At 35.5% G+C, this 20,866-nt stretch overlaps 1 protein-coding gene across 1 annotated transcript in view; it reads right to left on the bottom strand.

The window, feature by feature from the left end:
• Window positions 1-20,866, bottom strand: part of FER (FER tyrosine kinase) — a 462,185-nt gene that overhangs the window by 410,099 nt on the left and 31,220 nt on the right. Inside the window, exon 3 of the mRNA XM_080803660.1 lies at window positions 6,029-6,295. Coding sequence (XP_080659786.1) covers window positions 6,029-6,235 — 207 coding nt within the window. The 5' untranslated portion in view covers window positions 6,236-6,295. The remainder of the gene's footprint in view (window positions 1-6,028; window positions 6,296-20,866) is intronic.

Raw genomic sequence — 20,866 nt, forward strand, 5'->3', positions numbered from 1 at the left:
TCTATATATGACTAAAATATAATTGTATAGTAAGTTAAAGATGTATCCTATGAACCCTAAAGCAACCACTAAAATAACACAATAAACAATTACAGGTGATAACCCAGCAATATAAGTAAAAACAGAATCATTAAAAAACCTCAATCCAAAATAAGAGAAAAAAGGAAAATAAGAACACAGAAAAAGCAGACTAAACAAAGAGAAAACAAATAGCAAACTGATAGATTAAAACCTGACCATATAAAAAATCATATTAAATGGAAACAGTCTAAACACACCAATTAAATGGCAGTGATGTCATATTAGGAAACAAAGCAAGACCCAACCACATACTACCTACAAGAAACCCACTTTAAATATAACAACCAAATAGGATGAAAAACACGTAATATGCTAACATTAACCAAAAGAAAACTGAAGTGGTCCTACTAAAATCAGAGTAGATTTCATAGTAAATAATTGTATGAGGGATAAAGAAGGTAATGTCATAAATGAAAAATGAGTCAATTCATAAGAATTTTAAAATCTTCAGAAATCAGTCACCTAATACACAAGTTAATTAATTTGTCAAAAAAAAAACCCTAACAATTCTAAGCATTTATGTACCTAATAACAGAAATTCACAATACATGAAGTAAAAACTGATGAAATTGCAAAGAGAAATAGACAAATTCACAATTATAATCAGACATTTCAATACTCATCTTTCAATAATTGAGAGAATAGGTAGACAAAAATGAGTAAAGAAATAAAAGACTTGAACACCACTATCAACCATCTTGACTTGTCACTTATAGAACACTTCACCCAACAACAACAGGTTATCAAGTGTACATGAAACAGTTACCTTGACAAACCATATTTTGGGCCACGAAACAAGTATTCATAAATTTAACAGTACAAAATAGGCTCTTGTAAAACAATGGAACTAAGTTCAAAATCATCAGCAAAAATGTCTCTGGGGAAAAAAAGTGCCCCAAATATTTGGAAATTAAATATGAGACTTTGAAGGAATACATGGGTCAAAAAAGAAATTTTAAAAAAAGTTAAAACATATCCTGAACTGAAAGAAAATGAAAATATATAGCATATAAAAAGTTCTAGGATTCAGCTAAAACCGTACTCAGAGAAAATTAAGAAAACTATAAGCTTACATTACAAAAGAAGATAGATCTTAAATCAATAATCTGCTTCTACTTATTAAATCAGGGTAAATAAGGGGAAATAAAACCCAAATTAAGGGGGAAAAATTAATAGATTTCAGAGGAGAAATCAATGCAACAGAAAACAGAAAGTCAATGAAATCAAAGGGTAATTCTCAGATAATATCAGTAAAGTTGATAACCTCTAGTGTGTGATGAGGAAAAAAAGACAGATGACAAAAACTGCCAGTATCAGGAATGAAAAAGGTATTCAAAGGACAATAATGCAAAATAATAAACAACAAAAAATTTGACATCTTAGACAAAAGTGAACAAATTCCTTGAAAAGCACAACATACCAAAGTTCACTCAAGAAGAAAAAGACTACCTGAATAGCCCACTATATTAAACATTAAATGTATAATTAAAAATCTTCTCTCGAAGTAAACTTTAGGCCCTGATGATTTCATTGGTGAATTCTATCAAACATCTAAGAAACAAAACGAATTCTACACAAATACTGCCAGAAAACTAAAGAGAAAATACTTCCCAACTTGTCCTATGAGGCCAGCATCACCCTGATACCAAAACAGGGATTTGGTACAACATTACAAGAAAAGACAACTGCAGACCAATATACCTCAGTAAAACTAAGACAAGAATTTAAAAAAAAAAAAAATTTAGCAAACTGAATCCAAAGATTAAAAAAAAAAAATGGACAACATATAAAACTAGGTGGGGTTTAATCCAGGAATACAAGATTGTTTTAACATTTGATTTTGAAACATCTAAAAATCGACGAATATATTTCAATATATTATCAAACTGAAAAGAAAAAACAATACAATTATCTAAGCAGAAAAAGATAAACCACTTGACAAAACCCAACATCAGTGCATGAAAAAAACTCTCAGCTAAATAAGAATAGAAGCTTTCACAAGCTTATAAAAGATACCTACAAAAAACTTACAGCTAACAACATACTTAATGGTGAAAGACTAAATGTGTTTCCCCTAAGATTAGCAATAAGACACGGATATCTATTGTCTATACGTCCATCCAGGGTTTGTGCTAGAGGTTCTAACCAGTACAAAAATGAAATAAAAGCAAATAAAAGACATCCAAATAGAAAAGAAGAAGGAATTGTCTTTGTTCGCAGAGGACAAAATCACCGTGTATAAAATCCAAGGGAATCTACAAAATAGCTACAAATAAGCGAGTTTCACAAAGTTTAGTTTACGAGATTAGTATATATAATAAAAGTGAACAGTGAGGAACTAAAATTTTTAAAAAATACTATTTAGGGGCGCCTGGGTGGCTCAGTGGGTTAAGCCTCTACCTTAGGCTCAGGTCATGATCTCAGGGTCCTGGGATCGAGCCTGGCATCAGGCTTTCTGCTCAGGAGGAAGCCTGCTTCCCCCTCTCTGCCTGCCTCTCTGCCTACTTGTGATCTCTCTCTTGTCAAATAAATAAATAAAACCTTTAAAAAAATACTATTCAGAAGAGTATCAAAAAATATATAATGCACATAAATCTGGAAGACCTGTATACTGAAAACTTGTAAGACTATTCAGAAAAATTAAAGAAAATACATACCATGTTTACAGACTGGAAGACCCAATACTGTTAAGATATACATTTTCCCCAAATTTATCTATATAGTCAGTGCATTCCAATCACAATCCAGTAGCCTTTTTAAAACAGAAATTAACAAACTAATTCTAAAATTCACATGGGGGCGCCTGGTTGGCTCAGTGGGTTAAGTGTCTGCCTTCTGCTCAGGTCATGATCCCAGGGTCCTGGGATCAAGTCACAAATGGGGCTCCTTGATCCTCGGGGAGTCTGCTTCTCCCTCTGCCTCTCTCTCTCTCTCTCATGAGTAAATAAAATCTTTTTAAAATAAATGAATATATAAAATTCATATGTAAGTGCAAAGGAACTAAAATAGCCAAAAGTGTTTTGAAAGAAAAAAAAAAACAGAAAAATTACACTACTGACTTTGTGCTTACTATAAAACAACAAAAATTAAAAGTTATTGGTGTCAAGGTAGACAAAAACACAAAATGGACATTATAAAGTATGTAGATAGGCTTACAAATTACAGTCAATTGATTTTCAACAAAGAGGCAAAGAAGAAAGCTTAATCTTTTCAACAAATGCTGCTAGAATAAATGGATATCTGTTTGCAAAAACAAACTTTAATCATACCTTGCCCCTTATACAAAAATTAACTAAAAATGGATCATAAACCTAAATGTAAAGCGGAACTATAAAACATCCAGATGCAAACATAGGAGAAACTCTGCAAATTTAGGTCAGGCAACTGTGGATTTTTTTTTTTTTTTTTAGATGCAACACCAAAAACACAACACCCTAAAGAAAAAAACTGATATACTGAACTTTTTTTTAGGTAGAATAAATGACGACTTTTCAGTGTTAAGAGGAAAGGCTGACACATTCCTTGTTTTTCTTTGGGTTTCCAACCATTGTTCACTCACCTCTCAACACTTCCTCTTTGAAAGGCAATCCTGCCCACTTAAACCATCCCTCCCAAACTTTATCACTTTCGCTAGCCCCCTTTGCAATCCAAAAACTCTCCTGACTTCCTTAATTATTTTAGCATTTGTCTCCACCTATCCTTCACCAAAATACTTGACACCAGTGTCTATACTGATGATTCCTCCACTGACCCGACCTCATAAATCTTCAACCTTCTACACCTACTGGTCCTGTTTCTTTTTTTTTTCCTGCGGAGCAGAGAGCCTGATGTGGGGCTCCATCCCAGAACCCTGGGATCATGACCTGAGCTGAAGGCAGAGGCTTTAACCCACTGAACCACCCAGGCGCCCCTACTTCTAGGCCTATTTCTTGTTACTTTCATTATCTTACTTTTCTAAAGAGTGTAATTCCAATTAAACATGGTAAATAGAACACCTGGCTATTTCTTCACTTCTTTCCAAAATACCACTAAAATATAATGTAGTTACTTAAAGTATAAATTCACAATAATAAAGAAAATAGAAAAGGGGACAACCACAGATAATACATGTCAACAAAACTTAAGACAATTAAAAGTAGGTAAATGGTAACTTATTAGCATCTCAAGAAATGTTGAAACATAAGTGTTCTGCAAAGGATAGGTCAAGAAAAAAAGGCCATGTAGGGGAAAATGGTAGTCAAAAGGTACAAATTTCTACTTAAAAGATCAGTAAGTATCAGGTGTGTAACGTACAACATGATGGCTATAATTAACATCGCTGTATGATACACATAAAAGTTAAGAGGGAAATCCTAAGAGTTCTCATCACAAAAAGGATTTTTTTCTTTTCTTTTTATTGTATCTACATGAGATGATCGATGATAACTAAACCTATTACAGTAATCATTTCATAATATGTGTGAATCAAACCATCACACTGCATACCTTAAACTTATATACAGTGATGCATGTATGTCAATTATTTCTCAATTAAAAAAAAAAAAGAAAAGGCCAATTTACAGGGTCAGACCTATCACTCCTGTAAACCTCAGAAACTGGAGAAAACCATATGAAAGAAGAGGAGACATTACTGAAACAGAGGAATTGATTCAAAGTCTATATAAGGAGCAGACAGAACTCTCATTTCTATTGCTCAGCCCACATAAACACAACTGTTCTTCCCCTGGTTCAGAAGAAACTGGGACTTTGGACTAAGAGACATCAGGCTGCTTACCAAAAACAGAAGGATTAACTAAAGTATAACTTAGTACACTCAACCTACTTTCCCTATCAGGTCTTATAACATAACAGGGTAGTCAAACCAAACACAGGACAAGATAAATCTGAATTTCAGATAAACAATAAATAATTCTTAGTGTATGATGTCCCAAATATTGCATGCAAAATTTAACTGATGTCCTATATTTTTATTTGCTATGTCTGGTGACCCCATCTTCAGACTAGAAACTAAAGAATTCCTTTTTGGAGAGTGTGAGTGGCCTAGGAAAGGAAGTTAAAAATATTAATAATAACGAGTTCTCAATGAAATCACAGATCCTTACCTGATCATACACACCACACACACGTTCCATAGGAAACAGTTTCCTCTACAATTTACTCAAATCATTTATAAGACATGTGTGTAAAAGAAACACACTAATTTTTTTGACTTTCCATAGTAAAACAAGGAAGATCTCCCTTAACTTTGAATAAGTACAATGAAATGTGATATTTAAGTAAGAAGATGGAAATAAATAGAGCAGAAATCCAAGAACTATTAAGGTATGTAATATTTCATCTTTAATGCCATCAAAGAGCAATTAACAGTACAATTTGTCCTTTATTTTTATGGCACTTAATTTTAAATTTTTTTATTTTTATAAGCTTACAGTTAAAAAAACATATTGTTTATTCAAAGAATTTTTTGTGTGATTAACTCATCAGTATATTATTATTTTAGTAAAATGAATGATAGCAAAGAACATTATTTGTTAAAATATTCCATGTGATTCAGTACACTAATGAGTCACAGAATTCAGAGAAGATGGGTTATAATGAAAGTTTGTGTCAAAAGAAAATAGCAGGTCTCAAGAGACTCAAGGAAATAGGGTAATAAACAAAATTAGTAAAAATGGCTCTCAAACCAAAGTCATTACAATAATCTAGACATTAATTTTTTTTAATTTCAAAATTCAAAAATTTCAGACCTACTAACTCAGACAGGAGGTAGGGCACAAAAATGTTAATTTTTGAAACTTTCCCCCCACGAGATTCTGATAATCAGCAAGATTTTAGAAGCACTGCTTTAGAATGCTAATTTGGGTATGCTCTTTCAACAGTATTATCTACTTGCCCTAAGCACAATTATGATGCTATACACAATAAATAATGAAATTATTCTCCTTACCTTGGATACATTGCTGACATAATTCATTTGAACAGTGCTTTCTTTATCAACTTGATTACAAAGGTTCTGTAAAGTAGATGCATATTCTTTATCACTTTTTATTCTCAGGGCCATAAATTTCTTCACTGTTTCCAGTAACCGTAATTCCCAGTCTTGCAATTTTAGCACAGCTTCATGTGAATTCTTCAGGTCACTCCCAAACCCCATTTTTGTAAGGCACTGTCTTATCCTCCACACTGCACTGTGAGCCTTCTAATCAGCACATATCTGTGTATGTAAACAGAAGGGAAAAAGATCTTAAATCAAAAGGAAATTTGTCTTCAAAGCAAAGTGGTGGCCTATTCTTTTTACGGTTAAAAAAATCACTACAACTGAATGCTTTCACCCCAATGTCAGAAACAAGATGAGGATGTCCACTCTCTCTATTTCTACTGAACATTGTAAAGGAGGTTCTAGTCAATACAGTGAGACAAATGAAAAAATCTCCAGGGAAATTAAAAAAGAAAGAAGTGAAACTGTATTTGCAGAGGACATGAGATTGTATATATAAAATCCTAAGGAATGCAATAAAAAAAGAAGTATTAGCATTAATAAATGAGCTTAGTTAGATTACAGGGTACAAGATCAATATACAAAAATCAACTGTATTTCTATACACTAGCAATGGTCAACCTGAAAATGAAATTAAAAAACAATTCTAGATACAACCACATCAAAAAGACTAAAATATTTAGGAATAAATTTTATAAAATAAATTAAAAACCTGTACTCTTAAAACTACAAAGTGTTGTTGAAAGAAATTAAGGAGGAGCTCAATAAACAGAAAGATTGATGTTAATGGATCCAAAAGACTTAATATTGTTAAGAAAGCAATTTTCTCTAATTTGATCTACAGACTAAACTTAATCCATATTAACATATGGATTTTTTTTTTTTTACAGAAATTGAAAAGCTAATCTTAAAAAAAATCTTGAAAAAGAAGAACAAAGCTGGAAGACTCAAACTTCTTGATTTCAAAAACCTAACGAATAGCCACAATTATCAAGACAATGTGGGACTGGCACATAGACAGACATAGAGATCAATGGAGTAGAAGAGAGGGTCCAGATGTGAATCCTCCTATTTATGACTTTCTATAAGGGTAAAAGTCTTCCAACTGATGGTGCTGGGACAACTGGGTTTCCACATGCAAAAGAATGAAGCAGGATGCCTTTTAGGCCATACTCAAAAAATGAACTATATCTGTAACTAAATTATAAGTGAAACTATAAAACTCTCAGAAGAAAACACAATAGTAAATCTCTGTGACCATGGCTCAGGAAATGGTTTCTTAGATAAGACACCATAAGCAAAAGCAACAATATTAAAATACATAAATTGCATTTAATCAAAATCAAAACTTCTGTACTTCAAAGGTCATTGTTAAGAAAGTGAAAAAAGCACAGAATGGGAGAAAATAATTGCAAATACTTATCTGATAAGAGACTTTTATCTGGAATATATAATTCTTACAACTCAATAGTAAAAAGACAAACATGGGACGCCTGGGTGGCTCAGTTAAGTATCTGCCTTCAGGCTCAGGTCGTAAACCCAGGGTCCAGGGATTGAGTCCCACATCGGGCTCCTTACTCAGTGGGGAGCCTGCTTCTCCCTCTGCCTGCCACTCTCTCACTTTCTCTGACAAATAAATAAACAAAATCTAAAATATAATATTAATAATTATAAGACAAATAAACCAATTTAAATGGGCAATAGACATGTCTCCAAACAAGAGTTACAAATGTCCAATAAGCACACGAAAAGATGTTCAATGTCATTCGCCATTAGGAAAATACCAATTAAAACTACAATGAGATACCACATCACACCACTAGGATATCTTTAATCAAAAGACAGATAATACCAAGTGTTGGAGACTGTGAAGAAATTAGAACCCTAATACACTGCTGGTGGAAATGTAACATGGGGCTATTTCTCAAAGTTAAACACAGAACAATGATATGACCCAGAAACCCCACTCTTGGTTACAAATCCAAGAGGAATGAAAACATATGCCCACACAACACTTGTACATCAATGTTCCAGCAGAATTGTTCATAACAGTTACAAAGTGGAAATAATCCAAATATCCACCCACTGATGAATGGATAAATAAAATATGACATATACATACAACATAATATTAGCAATGAAAAGGAACAAAGTATTGATAGAAGCTAAAACATGGATGAACCTTGTAAGCATTATGCTAAGTAAAAGAAACCTAAACACAATGATCTCTTTATATAATCTCTTTATATGAAATGTCCAAAATGTACAGATATAAAGTGGAATAGTAGTTGCCTGGGGCTGGCAAATTTGGGGAGAAATGAGGAGTAACTGACATTGGATACTGGATTTCATTTTGGGGTAATGAAACTGTTCTAAAATTGATTTGTGGTAATGATTGCACCACTATGTGAACAAAATAAAAGCCACTGAACTATACAGTTTAAGTCAGTGAATTCTTCAGTATGTGAGTTATATCTCAATAAAGTTGCTTAAAAAATCACTACAGTATAACTTACGATCATCTAAAGGTCAGTTCTCAGAAATTTCCCCCCAAATCCCCTGCTTGTTTGCTATAAATCCCAAAAACTATGAGAGTATTTATTTTGCTCTCCAGACCACTAAAATATCAGGCAATCAATCTTTCAGGGCCCAATAGAAGAAATGATGAAACACACCCCTTATTTTTAGTTCTGGCTTAGCCATACCAGAAGTCACTTTCTTGTTAATTCAGGGAGATCCTCCAAGCTATAGAGAAAAATGAGAAGAGGTTTATGTTTCTAACCTCAGTGGTAACATCTAAAGAGATGGTAAAAATGTGGGTTTTCCAAATAGAGAACAAATTACAATTTTTCCCTCAACAGAAAACTGGCCAGTTTTGTGATCAAGTAAGTAGAGGAGAGAAAAAAGGTTCTGGAAAACTGTACACCATCAAAGTTCCCAAAGTAGCAACCTTAACATAATTAACACAATTAAGCCAATACAAAGTAAGTGACTTATTCACTTTAATATGAGTAGGATAATTCCAGTTTTTTGACTTTGGATATAGCAGCTTTAAAATCTTTACTTGGAGGGGTACCTGGGTGGCTCAGTGGGTTACACTCTGCCTTTGGCTCAGGTCATGATCTCAGGGTCCTGGGATCTAGCCCCTCATCGGGCTCTCTGCTGGGTGGGGAGCCTGCTTCCTTCTCTCTCTCTGCCTGAGTCTCTGCCCTCTTATAATCTCTCTTTCTGTCAAATAATAAATAAAATCTTTTTAAAAAATAAATAAATAAAAGAAATAAAATAAATAAAATCTTTACTTGGATACACTGTATCTTTATAGGACACAAAAATTTACAACAGACATTTTTCTGTTATTTTACCTACAGCTCATCTAAATCTCAGTCAAGATACATTCTGTCTTATCCCATGCTTTCAGTGGAAAAATAAGGAGTAATTTTTGAGGCCAAAGAAATGTGAAACATTTTCCTTTTTTTCAAAGACTATATATGTGATTGTGGTTCATTTTATTCCAAAACTTGGGATAAATATCACTTCTGCTTCTAAATACACCTACCTCTGATCTAAACTTTGATAATATTTTTTTCTTCCATTACCAGGAACTTCAAAAGGATTATGAAGAGCTCAAAAGGATAAAAAAGGAAATAGAATCTGGCAGCTATAAGAGAAACCCTCCAGTCCATCCTAAAGGTATATTTATACACACCAGTATTCTAGGTCTAGAAATATAAAATAATTTCATTTATGTTACCACTCCTTAAGGAATGAAAAATGATAAAAATTTTTAAAACAACTCCATAGTAAATTAAGACTTGTCTAATTGTTAAATTGGTAGAGATTGTAAGTACTTTAGGAATTAAGGGAATGATATCCTACAGACAAATGACATAAATAAGACTATTTGTTTCAGTAGTGTTTAAGATAACAAAAAAGAATACAAAAAAGAAAAGCAGAAATATCCATCAAAAGAAACCGACTAGGTAAATTACAATCAAGGCTGCCGCATCTGATTGCAACTGAAAAATTCTAGGGACCACCATTCAAATCACAGTCTATGTGAATGTGTTCACTGTCCAACCTTCACAATCATAATATGGTAGATCTGATTGCAGTATATTCATTCAATGGAAAATCATTCAGTCCCAATAAAAAATAAGAAAATCTTTTGTGTACTGATCTGTAACGATCATTAAAAACTTCTAACTGAAAAAAGTAAGACACAGAACTTGGTATGCTTACATTGTATAAAAAAGATGAAGAATAATAGAAATTAATTTTTCTTACGAATACAAAAAATATTTCCCAAAGAACACATAGTGGCTGGGGCACTGGAGCAGGAGAGGGACTTTTCACTATATATTCTTTTGTACATTTGAATTTTGTGCTAAGTGAATAAATTGATATTACCTATTCAAAAAGTCTATTAATTAAAGAATTTTTAAAGAGGGAAAAAAAAAATAATGAAAGCTAGACCAGCCCAGAAAAGTTTCCTAGAAATAGCAAGAGTTGAGATAGGGGTGGAAAATAACCATGATTTAGATTGTAACAAGTCAAAGAGGAAATGTATTCCAGGAAGTAGGAGCAGTATGAGACCAAAAAAAAGTGAATATGAGGTAAAGCAAAGAAAAAAATGTCTCCAAAATCAACCTATACATGGCAAGCAGTGGGAGATGCCATACCAATTTATCTGCTTTATTTCACTGTACAGGAAACTAATAAGGATCAAATTCCTTGAGTTGATTGGTTTTTAAGGCAAAATAACATGATCACGAATGTGATTTTTTTAAAATGATTAATTTACTGGTGCTAGTTACATACGTATGTTCAGTTTGTGAAATTTCATCAAGCTGAGCACCTGTGATTCATGTACTTTTCTATCTTTATGTTATAGCAATTGAAAGAGAAAGGGGGACATAGAGATATGTTTTAATCTGAAAGCTAGAGATAAAATAGCTTGAAGAGAGGGAAAAAACATAAATGAGACATAAGACAAATAAATAAGTCATTGCAATATACAACTTGAAAAATGAGAATTTATAATCGACAGTATCAGTGAGAATTAAAAAGAAGGATCCTTGACATGGTGTATAAATTTAGAAAACAAGGGGCTCCTGGGTGGCTCAGTGGGTTAAGCCTCTGTCTTCAGCTCGGGTCATGATCCCAGGGTCCTGGGATCAAGTCCTGCATCGGGCTCTCTGCTCAGCATGGAGCCTGCTTCCCCCACTCTCTCTGCCTGCCTCTCTGCCTCCTGGAGACCTCTCTTTCTCTCTGCAAATAAATAAACAAAATCTTTAAAAAAAAAATTTAGAAAACAGAAGAAAGACAGATGATCCAAAGACAACTTCAAGGCTTTAATAAGAAATGTTGGCAATACCAATAGAATTGAAAGAATGAGAATATGAAGCTCCTTTAGAGAAAAAATAAAAGAGGTTTGGTAAAGTTATGGATGCCAGGATGAAAAAGAAGGTATTTACAATACCAAATGTTATCAGAAGATGTGAAAACAGGAAGAAAAAAAAAAGTCATTATTGGAATTTGGGGATAAATTTAGTATAGTGAAGTAGTATCTCAAAAGCTCCTACCACCAATAACTAATGAAAAGTGTGGAGGCCGAGAAAATTAAGGCCATCCCACCTCAAGTTTAGCATTAGCACAAGTACAGCCATCTTAGCTTCGGCAGCCATCGCAGGCCCCTGTGACCAAGGGCTGAACTTTCCCCTACTTTGCTTTAGTTCTAGGGACCCCCACCCTGCTTTAGTTCCAAGAAAGTACCCCACCCTGCAACACCCCAGCAACAGCTAATCAGCTTACTGCAGAAAAGTCTGAAACTTCTCCTCCCCACCCCGCTAAGCCTCTTGTAATGACCCATAAAAACCCCTGCCTTAACTAGCCTCGGGGTCCAAGTCCCTACTCCGCTGCGTCGGGTATACTTGGGCCCAAGCTTAAGCATATCACCTCGGGGTCCAAGCCCCTACTCCGCTGCGTCGGGTATACTTGGGTCCAAGCTTAAGCATGTCACCTCGGGATCCAAGCCCCTACTCCGCTGTGTCGGGTATACTTGGGTCCAAGCTTAAGCATGTCACCTCGGGGTCCAAGCCCCTGCTCCGCTGCATCGGGTATACTTGGGCCCAAGCTTAAGATTGTCAAATAAACCCTTGTGTGATTGCATCGGTGTTGGCTCCTTGGTGGTCTCTCAGACGCAAAAACTTGGGCATAACAAAAAGAACAAAAAAATGTTTTTAAGAAAAAGCAAAAATTTAAATATATTATCAGTAGAGTAAATACCATCTTTATGCTACAACATTCACAGCATGGTTTCAAAGAAAAGAAAGAGAAAATTCTGGGGCTCTAGGTACTATGGAAATATGCCCAACAATACCCCAACTTCCAGAAGACTCTCTGAGGAATCAGAGTTAAACAAAATCCTGATAATTCACACTGGATGCTCCAATATGAAAAGAAGCAGGCTGGGGCACCTGGGTGGCTCAGTGGGTTAAAGCCTCTGCTTTTGGCTCAGGTCAGGGTCCCAGGGTCCTTGGATCGAGCCCCACATCGGGCTCTCTGCTCGGCGGGGAGCCTGCTTCCCTCTCTCTATGCCTGCCTCTCTGCCTACTTGTGATCTCTGTCTGTCAAATAAATAAAATCTTTAAAAAAAAAAAAAAAGAAAAGAAGCAGGCATAGTTAATAGGCCAACCTAGGGAAAGTCAAGAAAATATCTGAAGAGAGAAGCCTCTCTGCACCAGGATAGGATGTTACAAAATGTAGACAGGGAAGCCTTGGTTTGCAATATTCCAGGTTCTGTGAAGAATTGGTAGATGAAATTAAATCCAGAAGTACAAGATGTTTAATGGAATGTCATAAGAGAAAGTAAATCTCTGGCCTCCAAACAAGGTCAAACTCAGCCCCAGCCAATATCACCCTACTACCTCCATGTTCATACAACAAAGAAACCAAAATTAAAAGTATAACCCAGGGACATCTGGGTGGCTCAGTCGGTTAAGCAGCTGCCTTCAGCTCAAGTCATGATCCCGGCATCCTGGGATTGAGTCCCACATCAGCTCCTTGCTCCGCAAGGAGCCTGCTTCTCCCTCTGCTTCTGCCTGCCACTCTGCCTGCCTGTACTCTATCTCTCTGACAAATAAACAAATAAAATCTTTTAAAAAAAAAAGAATAAAAGTAAAACCCAGCTTCTGGTCCAGATAAGATGACACAGACCATTCTTCCCAGCTCCATCACACAAAACACAACTATAAACACAAGAAATGGCACAAGAGACTACCAAAAAAGAACTGTGAAGGGTAGATCAAAGGCAGCCTCCTTTGGCCCTAGGACTAGAAGAACAGCACATAGGCCAAGTGTCTCATGTTCTCCTCACCCAACAGGAGGTCACCAAGACCTGACTTTTCCCAATCTCCCATCTAGTAACAAAAGGCAGCCCATATATGGAGGTTAACTCCCTCAGGATCCAATAGGAGTCCCTTTGACAACAATCAGAGAGCCAGACACCAACAAAAGAGAAATTATTTATGAGCCCCACCAAAAATAAACAGCCAGGAGAAACACTCTCCTTACCTGCTAGGCCTAGAGAATCCCCTTTCCCGCCAAGAGAAACTGAATGAGGCAGGAAGAACCAGCAACAGATGGCTATCAGGTCAGGAAACCTCTATGTCCTCACAGGTCTGAGGACCTCCTTCCCCACCAGAGATACCAGAGCAGGCAAGCAAAATCAACAAAAGGAACCCAGCTGAAGTTGCTGCTCTCCAAGACTTTCCTCTCCTGCTCAGAGACATCAGGACAGCTAGCGGGGCACAGTAGGGAAATTCGACCTTAGCCCTTTTCTACCAACAGATGCTTTGTAGCTCACCCTGAGAAAAAAATCTTCTGCTCTGTCAAGCAGCACCAGCAGGAACCAGTGGGAGCCCTAGTTACATCAGACAAACAAAGCAAACCAAAATAACAGCACAAAGACTCTGACAATTAACTGTCATTGAAACCACAGCCCATAAAAATAGGCCAAAAGGTCTGCATGCAAAACCCAAACAGAGGGACTTCCTGTGAATATAAAACATTGAAATAGACCCCAGGGTCTCTGACATTAATAGGTAAAATATCTAAGATTCAATTGAAAATCACCTCATATTAAGAACCAAGAAAAATCACAGCTTGAATGAGAAAAGACAATCAACTAATGTCAACTCTGAGATGAATTAGATGTTGAAATTATCTAAAAAGCATTTTAAACCAGCTATCTTAAAAATGCTTCATCAGTTATAAATTCTCTTAAAAACAAATGAAAATGGAAAATCTAAGCAAAGAAATAGAAGTTATAAAAATAACCAAATGAAAATTACAGAACTAAAATATGCACTAACAGGAATAAAAAACTCACTAGATAAGCTTAATAGAAGAATGGAGATCAAAGACGATACAATCAGTGAATGTAAGGACATAGCAAAAGATTTCAACCAATCCAAACAAGACAGAAAATAGACTGACAAAAAAGAATAAAGCCTTGGAGACCTGTGGGACAATAATAAAAGATCCAACATTTATATCATCTGAGTTGTGGAAACAGAGGAGAAAGACAGTGGGGCTAAAAGATTATTCAAAGAAGTATGTCCATCTTGGGGAATAAGCTAATATAAAGTCACAGAAATCAAGACAGTGTGATCTTGGGAGGGTATAAACAACAGATCAATGGAACAGAATAGGGAACCCAGAAATAGATCCACACAAATATGCTCAACTGTTTCTTGACAAGGTCCAAAAGCAATTCAGTGGTACTGAAGCAGCTGGATAGCTATAGGCCAAGAAAAAAAGAGAGAGAGAGCAAGAGAGAGCCAAAGACAATCTTGACCTAACACCTTACACAAAAATTAACTCAAAAGGATCATAAACTGGGGCACCTGGATGGCTCAGTCAGTTACGTGTCTGGCTCTTGATTTTGGCTCAGGTCATGATCTCAGGGTTGTGAGAATGAGCTTGTACTGGGTATGGAGACTGCTTAGGATTCTCTCTCTGCCTCTTCCTCTGCCCCTCCATACTCCACCAGGTCTCCTGTGTGTGTGCACACACATGCACACATGTGTGCTCTCTCTCTCAAAAAAAAAGGATCATGAACTTAAATATAAACATAAAACTTCTAGAAAAAAAAATAAAGCTAGGCAAAGTTCTTAGCCTTGACACAAAAATATAATTCATAAAAAAGAAAAATCAATAAATTGGGTTTCATCAAAAGTAAAAACTTTTGCCTGTGAAATGCCATATGAACAGGATAAAAAGACAACCCACATACTTTGAGAAAATATTTGCAAGACATATCTGACAGAAGACCAGTATATAGAATATAGAAAAATCTCTCAAATTCAACAGTTAAGAACAACCAAAAATCCAACTAGAAAATGAGCAAAAGACATGAACAGACATTTCACAGAAAAGGATATAAAAATGGCAAATAAGCACATGAAAAGATATTCAACATAATTAGCCATCAGGGAAATACAATTAAAACTACAACGAGAGGGATGCCTAACTGGCTCACTGGTCAAACGTGATTCTTGACCTCAGGGTCATGAGTTCGAGCCCCACGTTGGGCATGAAACCTACTTTAAAAAATAAATAAAAATAAGGAGTGCCTGGGTGGCTCCGTCAGTTAAGCATCTGCCTTCGGCTCAGGTCATGATCCCAGAGTCCTGGGATGGAGCCCCGCATCAGGCTCCTTTCTCAGCGGGAAGCCTGCTTCTCCCTCTGCCTGCCAATCCCCCTGCTTGTGCGCTCTCTCTCTCTCTCTCTCTCTCGACAAATAAATAAATAATATTGTAAATAAATAAATAAATAAAATTATTAAAAAGCTACAGTGAAATATCATTACCCACTTATCAGAATGGCTTAAATAAAAGATAATGACAAAACCAAATGGTTGTGGTAATATGGGAAAAACCAGATCACTCATTTGTTGCTGGTCAGAAGACAAAACAGTACATCTGCTCTAGTTTCTGATAAAACTAAACATTCAACTACATTATGACCCAGCAATTGCAATCTTGGACACTTATGCCAGAGAAATGAAACATAGCTTCATACAAAAACTTGTACACAAATGTTCATAGCAGATTTATTCATAATAGCCAAAAACTGGAATCAGCCCAGAGATCCTTCAATGAGTGAATACATACCATGGAATTCCATCCACAGTAAAAAGGAACAAACTATCAATATAGGCAATCACTTGGATGAATCTCCAAGAATCCTGCCGAATGAAAAAAGGAAATTCCAAAAATTTACATATGTATGATTCTATTTATGTAATATTCTTGAAATGACAAAATTTTGGAAAAAGGACAGAGGAAGGGTAGCCAGGGTTTAGGGCTTACAGAACAGGGGAGGGAAGCAAGTGTGGTTATAAAAGGGGAACACACGGGATTTTATTGTATTGGAACTAGTTGATACTTTGACGATAGTAGTGGATACATGAGCCTAGACTGGTAGTAAAATTTTATAGGACTTAATATACACATAGCAAATGAATATAATTAAAACTGTATATAATTAAAATTCATATTTCTATAAATAACATTGGTAGAATGTGTCAATATTAATATACCGGTTATCATTTTATATTTGGTTTTGAAAAATGTTATCATTGGGTGAAACTGAACAAAATGTACCAGGGATTGTTATTTCATACAACTGCATGTTGTCTACAGTTACCTCTAGAGAAATTCCAATTTGAAAAAAAGTTATGTCCAGATCTCAAACTATAGCTCTGAGGAAGAACAAGATGTGAAGAGGACATCACAAATTCAGCTACATTCTTCCAGAAATAATACGAAAAAGCTGCCTATGTTAACCCTATGGAAGATGAAAAAAATGGCAAGGGAAGCATTCAGTTATGCTGCAGCCAAAAATTACAGAGAAAGACATAAACACAGAATGGCAGGTCAGAGGGGCTATTATATCATAGACTGATATGTAATGTAAGTTCCAATCAGTCAGGGAAGCACTTTGCTCTGCTCCCCCAGTATATCTCCACTGCTTAAAACTGTGTGTTGCATACAACTGCAATAAATATCTATTAAATGAATTAGCTACACAGCCACAAGCACTATACATGCATTCTCTTGTGCTCCACAGTCCCTACCTCGGAGTCTTCATTCTTTAGTCTTAATAATACCAGGTATTGGGGCGCTTGGGTGGCTCAGTGGGTTAAAGCCTCTGCCTTCAGCTCAGGTCATGATCCCAGGGTCCTGGGATCGAGCCCTTCATCAGGCTCTCTGCTCAGCAGGGAGCTTGCTTCCTCCTCTCTCTCTGCCTGCCTCTCTGCCTACTTGTGATCTCTATCAAATGAATAAATAAAAATCTTTTAAAATAATAATAATAATAACAACAATAATAATAATACCAGGTATTAATTTTACAACCCTAACCTACAGGTTCAAATTCTAACTCCTTTGCCTGATAATCAAAGCAGGCCCTAGATAACGTCCCACCCTCAGCAACAGTACCACACCTTACTACTTATGGCTCCTTAAATTTAGTCTGTGTCTTTGCAGATGTTCCTTCAGTCCAAACTCTTTTCCTCCCTTGTCTATCTAAAGAATTATCAACAGCTAAACTTTAAAGTAGTATTCTCTGTGAAGGCTTCTCTGACTAACATCACAATCATAACCACCGTGGCTGATTTACGTGTTCTCTTTCCTCAGATCTCAGGCATCACCTAAGTATCTGTGATTAACATAACACTTCTCATGGTATATGTTAGCTATTTGTTGAAATATATTTCTCCCATTAAACTCTGAAATAGCACATATTTTTCATCTTTACATCACTGGGGTTTAAGTTACTACCCAGGATACAGCAGGCATTCAATTTACTGCAAATAATTGCAAGAGCAAACTCATTTTTTGAAAGATTTATAAGTGAACTTTTAAAATAAAAATAGCTATAATTGAGTAGACAGTAAGTACAAATCAGATAGGAACAGTATTATACAAAAATGCATGCATGTTATTAGCAAAGATGCCCACTTTTAAATAGCATCTTTTAAAAAGTGAAAATAATGAAACTAATGAACTATTATTGACCGTTTAGGTTTATTTAAATTTGTTTTATTTGGCTTGTTATTAAGAATCAAGTGAGTTATGGTGAGTTTTCAATTGACCAGAGTTATTAAAAACTTGAAAATAACCATTAAAATTGCTACATTTTCAAAAATTAGAAGTTCACATTGTATAAAAGATATCTATACATACTTTTAAACAAAAATGGAATTTATTGGGGCACCTGGTGGCTCAGTCAGTTAAGTATCTGTCTTCACCTCAGGTCATGGGATTGAGCCTTGCATCAGGCTCCCTGCTCCACGGGGAGTTTGTTTCTGCCTCTCCCTCTGCCTACCTACTGTGCGCTCGCGTGCGCGCACGCTCTCTCTCTATATATATAAATTGTTTTTTAAAATAGAATTTATTAAATAGCAAAATATAAAACTGGTAACTAGTTTCCTTAGTAGCATAATAGAATTCTCATTGTATTTCTTGTAAGTATAAGGATATATGCAAGTATTTATTGTAAAATGTCTTCTATTTTTCAACTTTTGGCTCCACAACTGACAACTTTTACATTCTCTGAGAATATAGATGTAAATATTGTTTTTATATAGCATAAAGAAAGTTTACTGTGAAAAAAAAAAAAAAGAAAAAAAAGAAAGTTTACTGTGTATTGAATATTCTCTTTCAAGTAAGGGTGATTTATTTTAACACAGATGATGTCTTGTGGTCAAAAATGTCTATTTAGTTATTTCCTTTAATGCTGACAAAGAAATTCAAATATACCACGAAGGTAGGCTGATTTTTTAAAAATCTGCAAATAAGTGTATAATAACTGTGTAATAGAAATGGGAAATATTTCATTAATCTCCCAAAAGATATTTTCACAAGCTGGCAAGAAAGTCAATGAGTTTGAATTTATAGTCCTTGACTAATAAGACCCATCAAAATCAGTTTATGGTTCAAATTACTTTATTACTGTATGTTTGTTCATTAATAAAGACTATAAAATCAGGGCACTTGGGTGGCTCAGTGGGTTAAAGCCTCTGCCTTCAGCTCAAGTCATGATCCCAGGGTCCTGGGATGGAGCCCCACATCGGGCTCTTTGCTCAGCGGGGAGCCTGCTTCCTCCTCTCTCTCTGCCTGCCTCTCTGCCTACTTGTGATCTGTGTCTGTCAAATAAATAAATAAAATCATTAAAAAAAAAAGACTATAAAATCATTAATCAGTTAAAGCACAAATATAATTATCTAATGGCATTTCTTACCTCTCATATGCTTCAATACTGATAGAAATCAGAAAGTGACTCTGTTTGAACAAAATATTAAGCTGTCTGCAGCAAGACAGAAACAAAGTCATAAAAAGCCACCAAGTACGCAAGTAATAACCAAGATTACAAACCAAAAAACTGATGTCATCTGAATACAAAGTGAAGTGTTTTTTTCATAACCAGTTAAACAGGCAGGAATGAACAGTCACCAAAGTTTAACTACAAAGACAACATCGTTCATTACCAGTTAATATATGCTACCTTGGCCACCTTACAGATTCAATATTTAAAACTCCTCTCATGCATTTGAAAGTGTTGCTTTTAGCTTAATTTAAAATAAAAGTTAATTCAACTGAAACAGCACTGGATTGTCCAGCCAGCCTACTGGAACAACATTAATGGGTGATAGTATTCCATCGAGAAGGAACACTATACAATCTCTAAACAAATGAACAATATTTTTGTTTTTGAATGAACTGTTTTTTAATTTCAAAAATGTATTTGAAGTACTGACTTCAAATGGAGAGAGCAGAATTATTAACGGAATTTTTTCTTTGTTTTAAAGTATTAATATAAATCAACAAGTATTTATTGAGTTACCATGCAGAGATACTGTTAGGGGTATAAAGACAAATAAAATTTGGATTACTACCTTCAAATACTTATAGTACATTAAGAATAAATAGACAACTTCATAGGTAACAATGATACAATTCATTCAAAATTCATTCAGCCACATGTATTGAACATCTATGTGTCAGACATATTTCTCAGTGCCAGGAATATCAAGACCCATAAGATTATAGGCTTGGTCTCAAAAGCCCACAATTTACCAAAGATGACAAACATGGAAACACACAAATGTCATATAATTCAACTGGTTCACAAATATAAATGTGTTACAAACTCGGTGAGGATACAGAAGAAGCATGCATCTTTCTAGAGGTCATGAAGGAAGGCGTCACAGAATACAAAAGCATGAGGGATAAAGTGCTACAAAGACACAGAAAAAGGAAAGAGCACAGCTGAGTAGGGAGCTCAAAAAGCCTTTATTAAGAAGAGAACATCACGTCACAATAATATACATGTATCACATAGTGCACCTGAAAACACCCAACATTATATGTCAATTGTACCTCAAGAAAGCTGGACAGCATTTTTTTTTTAATTAAAAAGAAAAGAGAGGGGCGCCTGGGTGGCTCAGTGGGTTAAGCCTCTGCCTTCGGCTCAGGTCATGATCCCAGGGTCCTGGGATCGAGCCCCGCATCGGGCTCTCTCCTCAGCAGGGAGCCTGCTTCCTCCTCTCTCTGCCTGCCTCTGCCTACTTGTGAGCTCTGTCTGTCAAATAAATGAATAAAATCTTTAAAAAAAAAAAAAAAAAAGAAAGAAAAGAAAAGAGAGAGAACATCTCCAACAACCCTGGAGGGTAGTTATGAAAGGAGCACATGCACATGGGTCTATCTGCAAACATACATG

The sequence above is a fragment of the Martes martes genome, assembly GCF_963455335.1.
Source record: "Martes martes genome assembly, chromosome: 5".
Taxonomy (NCBI): domain Eukaryota; kingdom Metazoa; phylum Chordata; class Mammalia; order Carnivora; family Mustelidae; genus Martes; species Martes martes.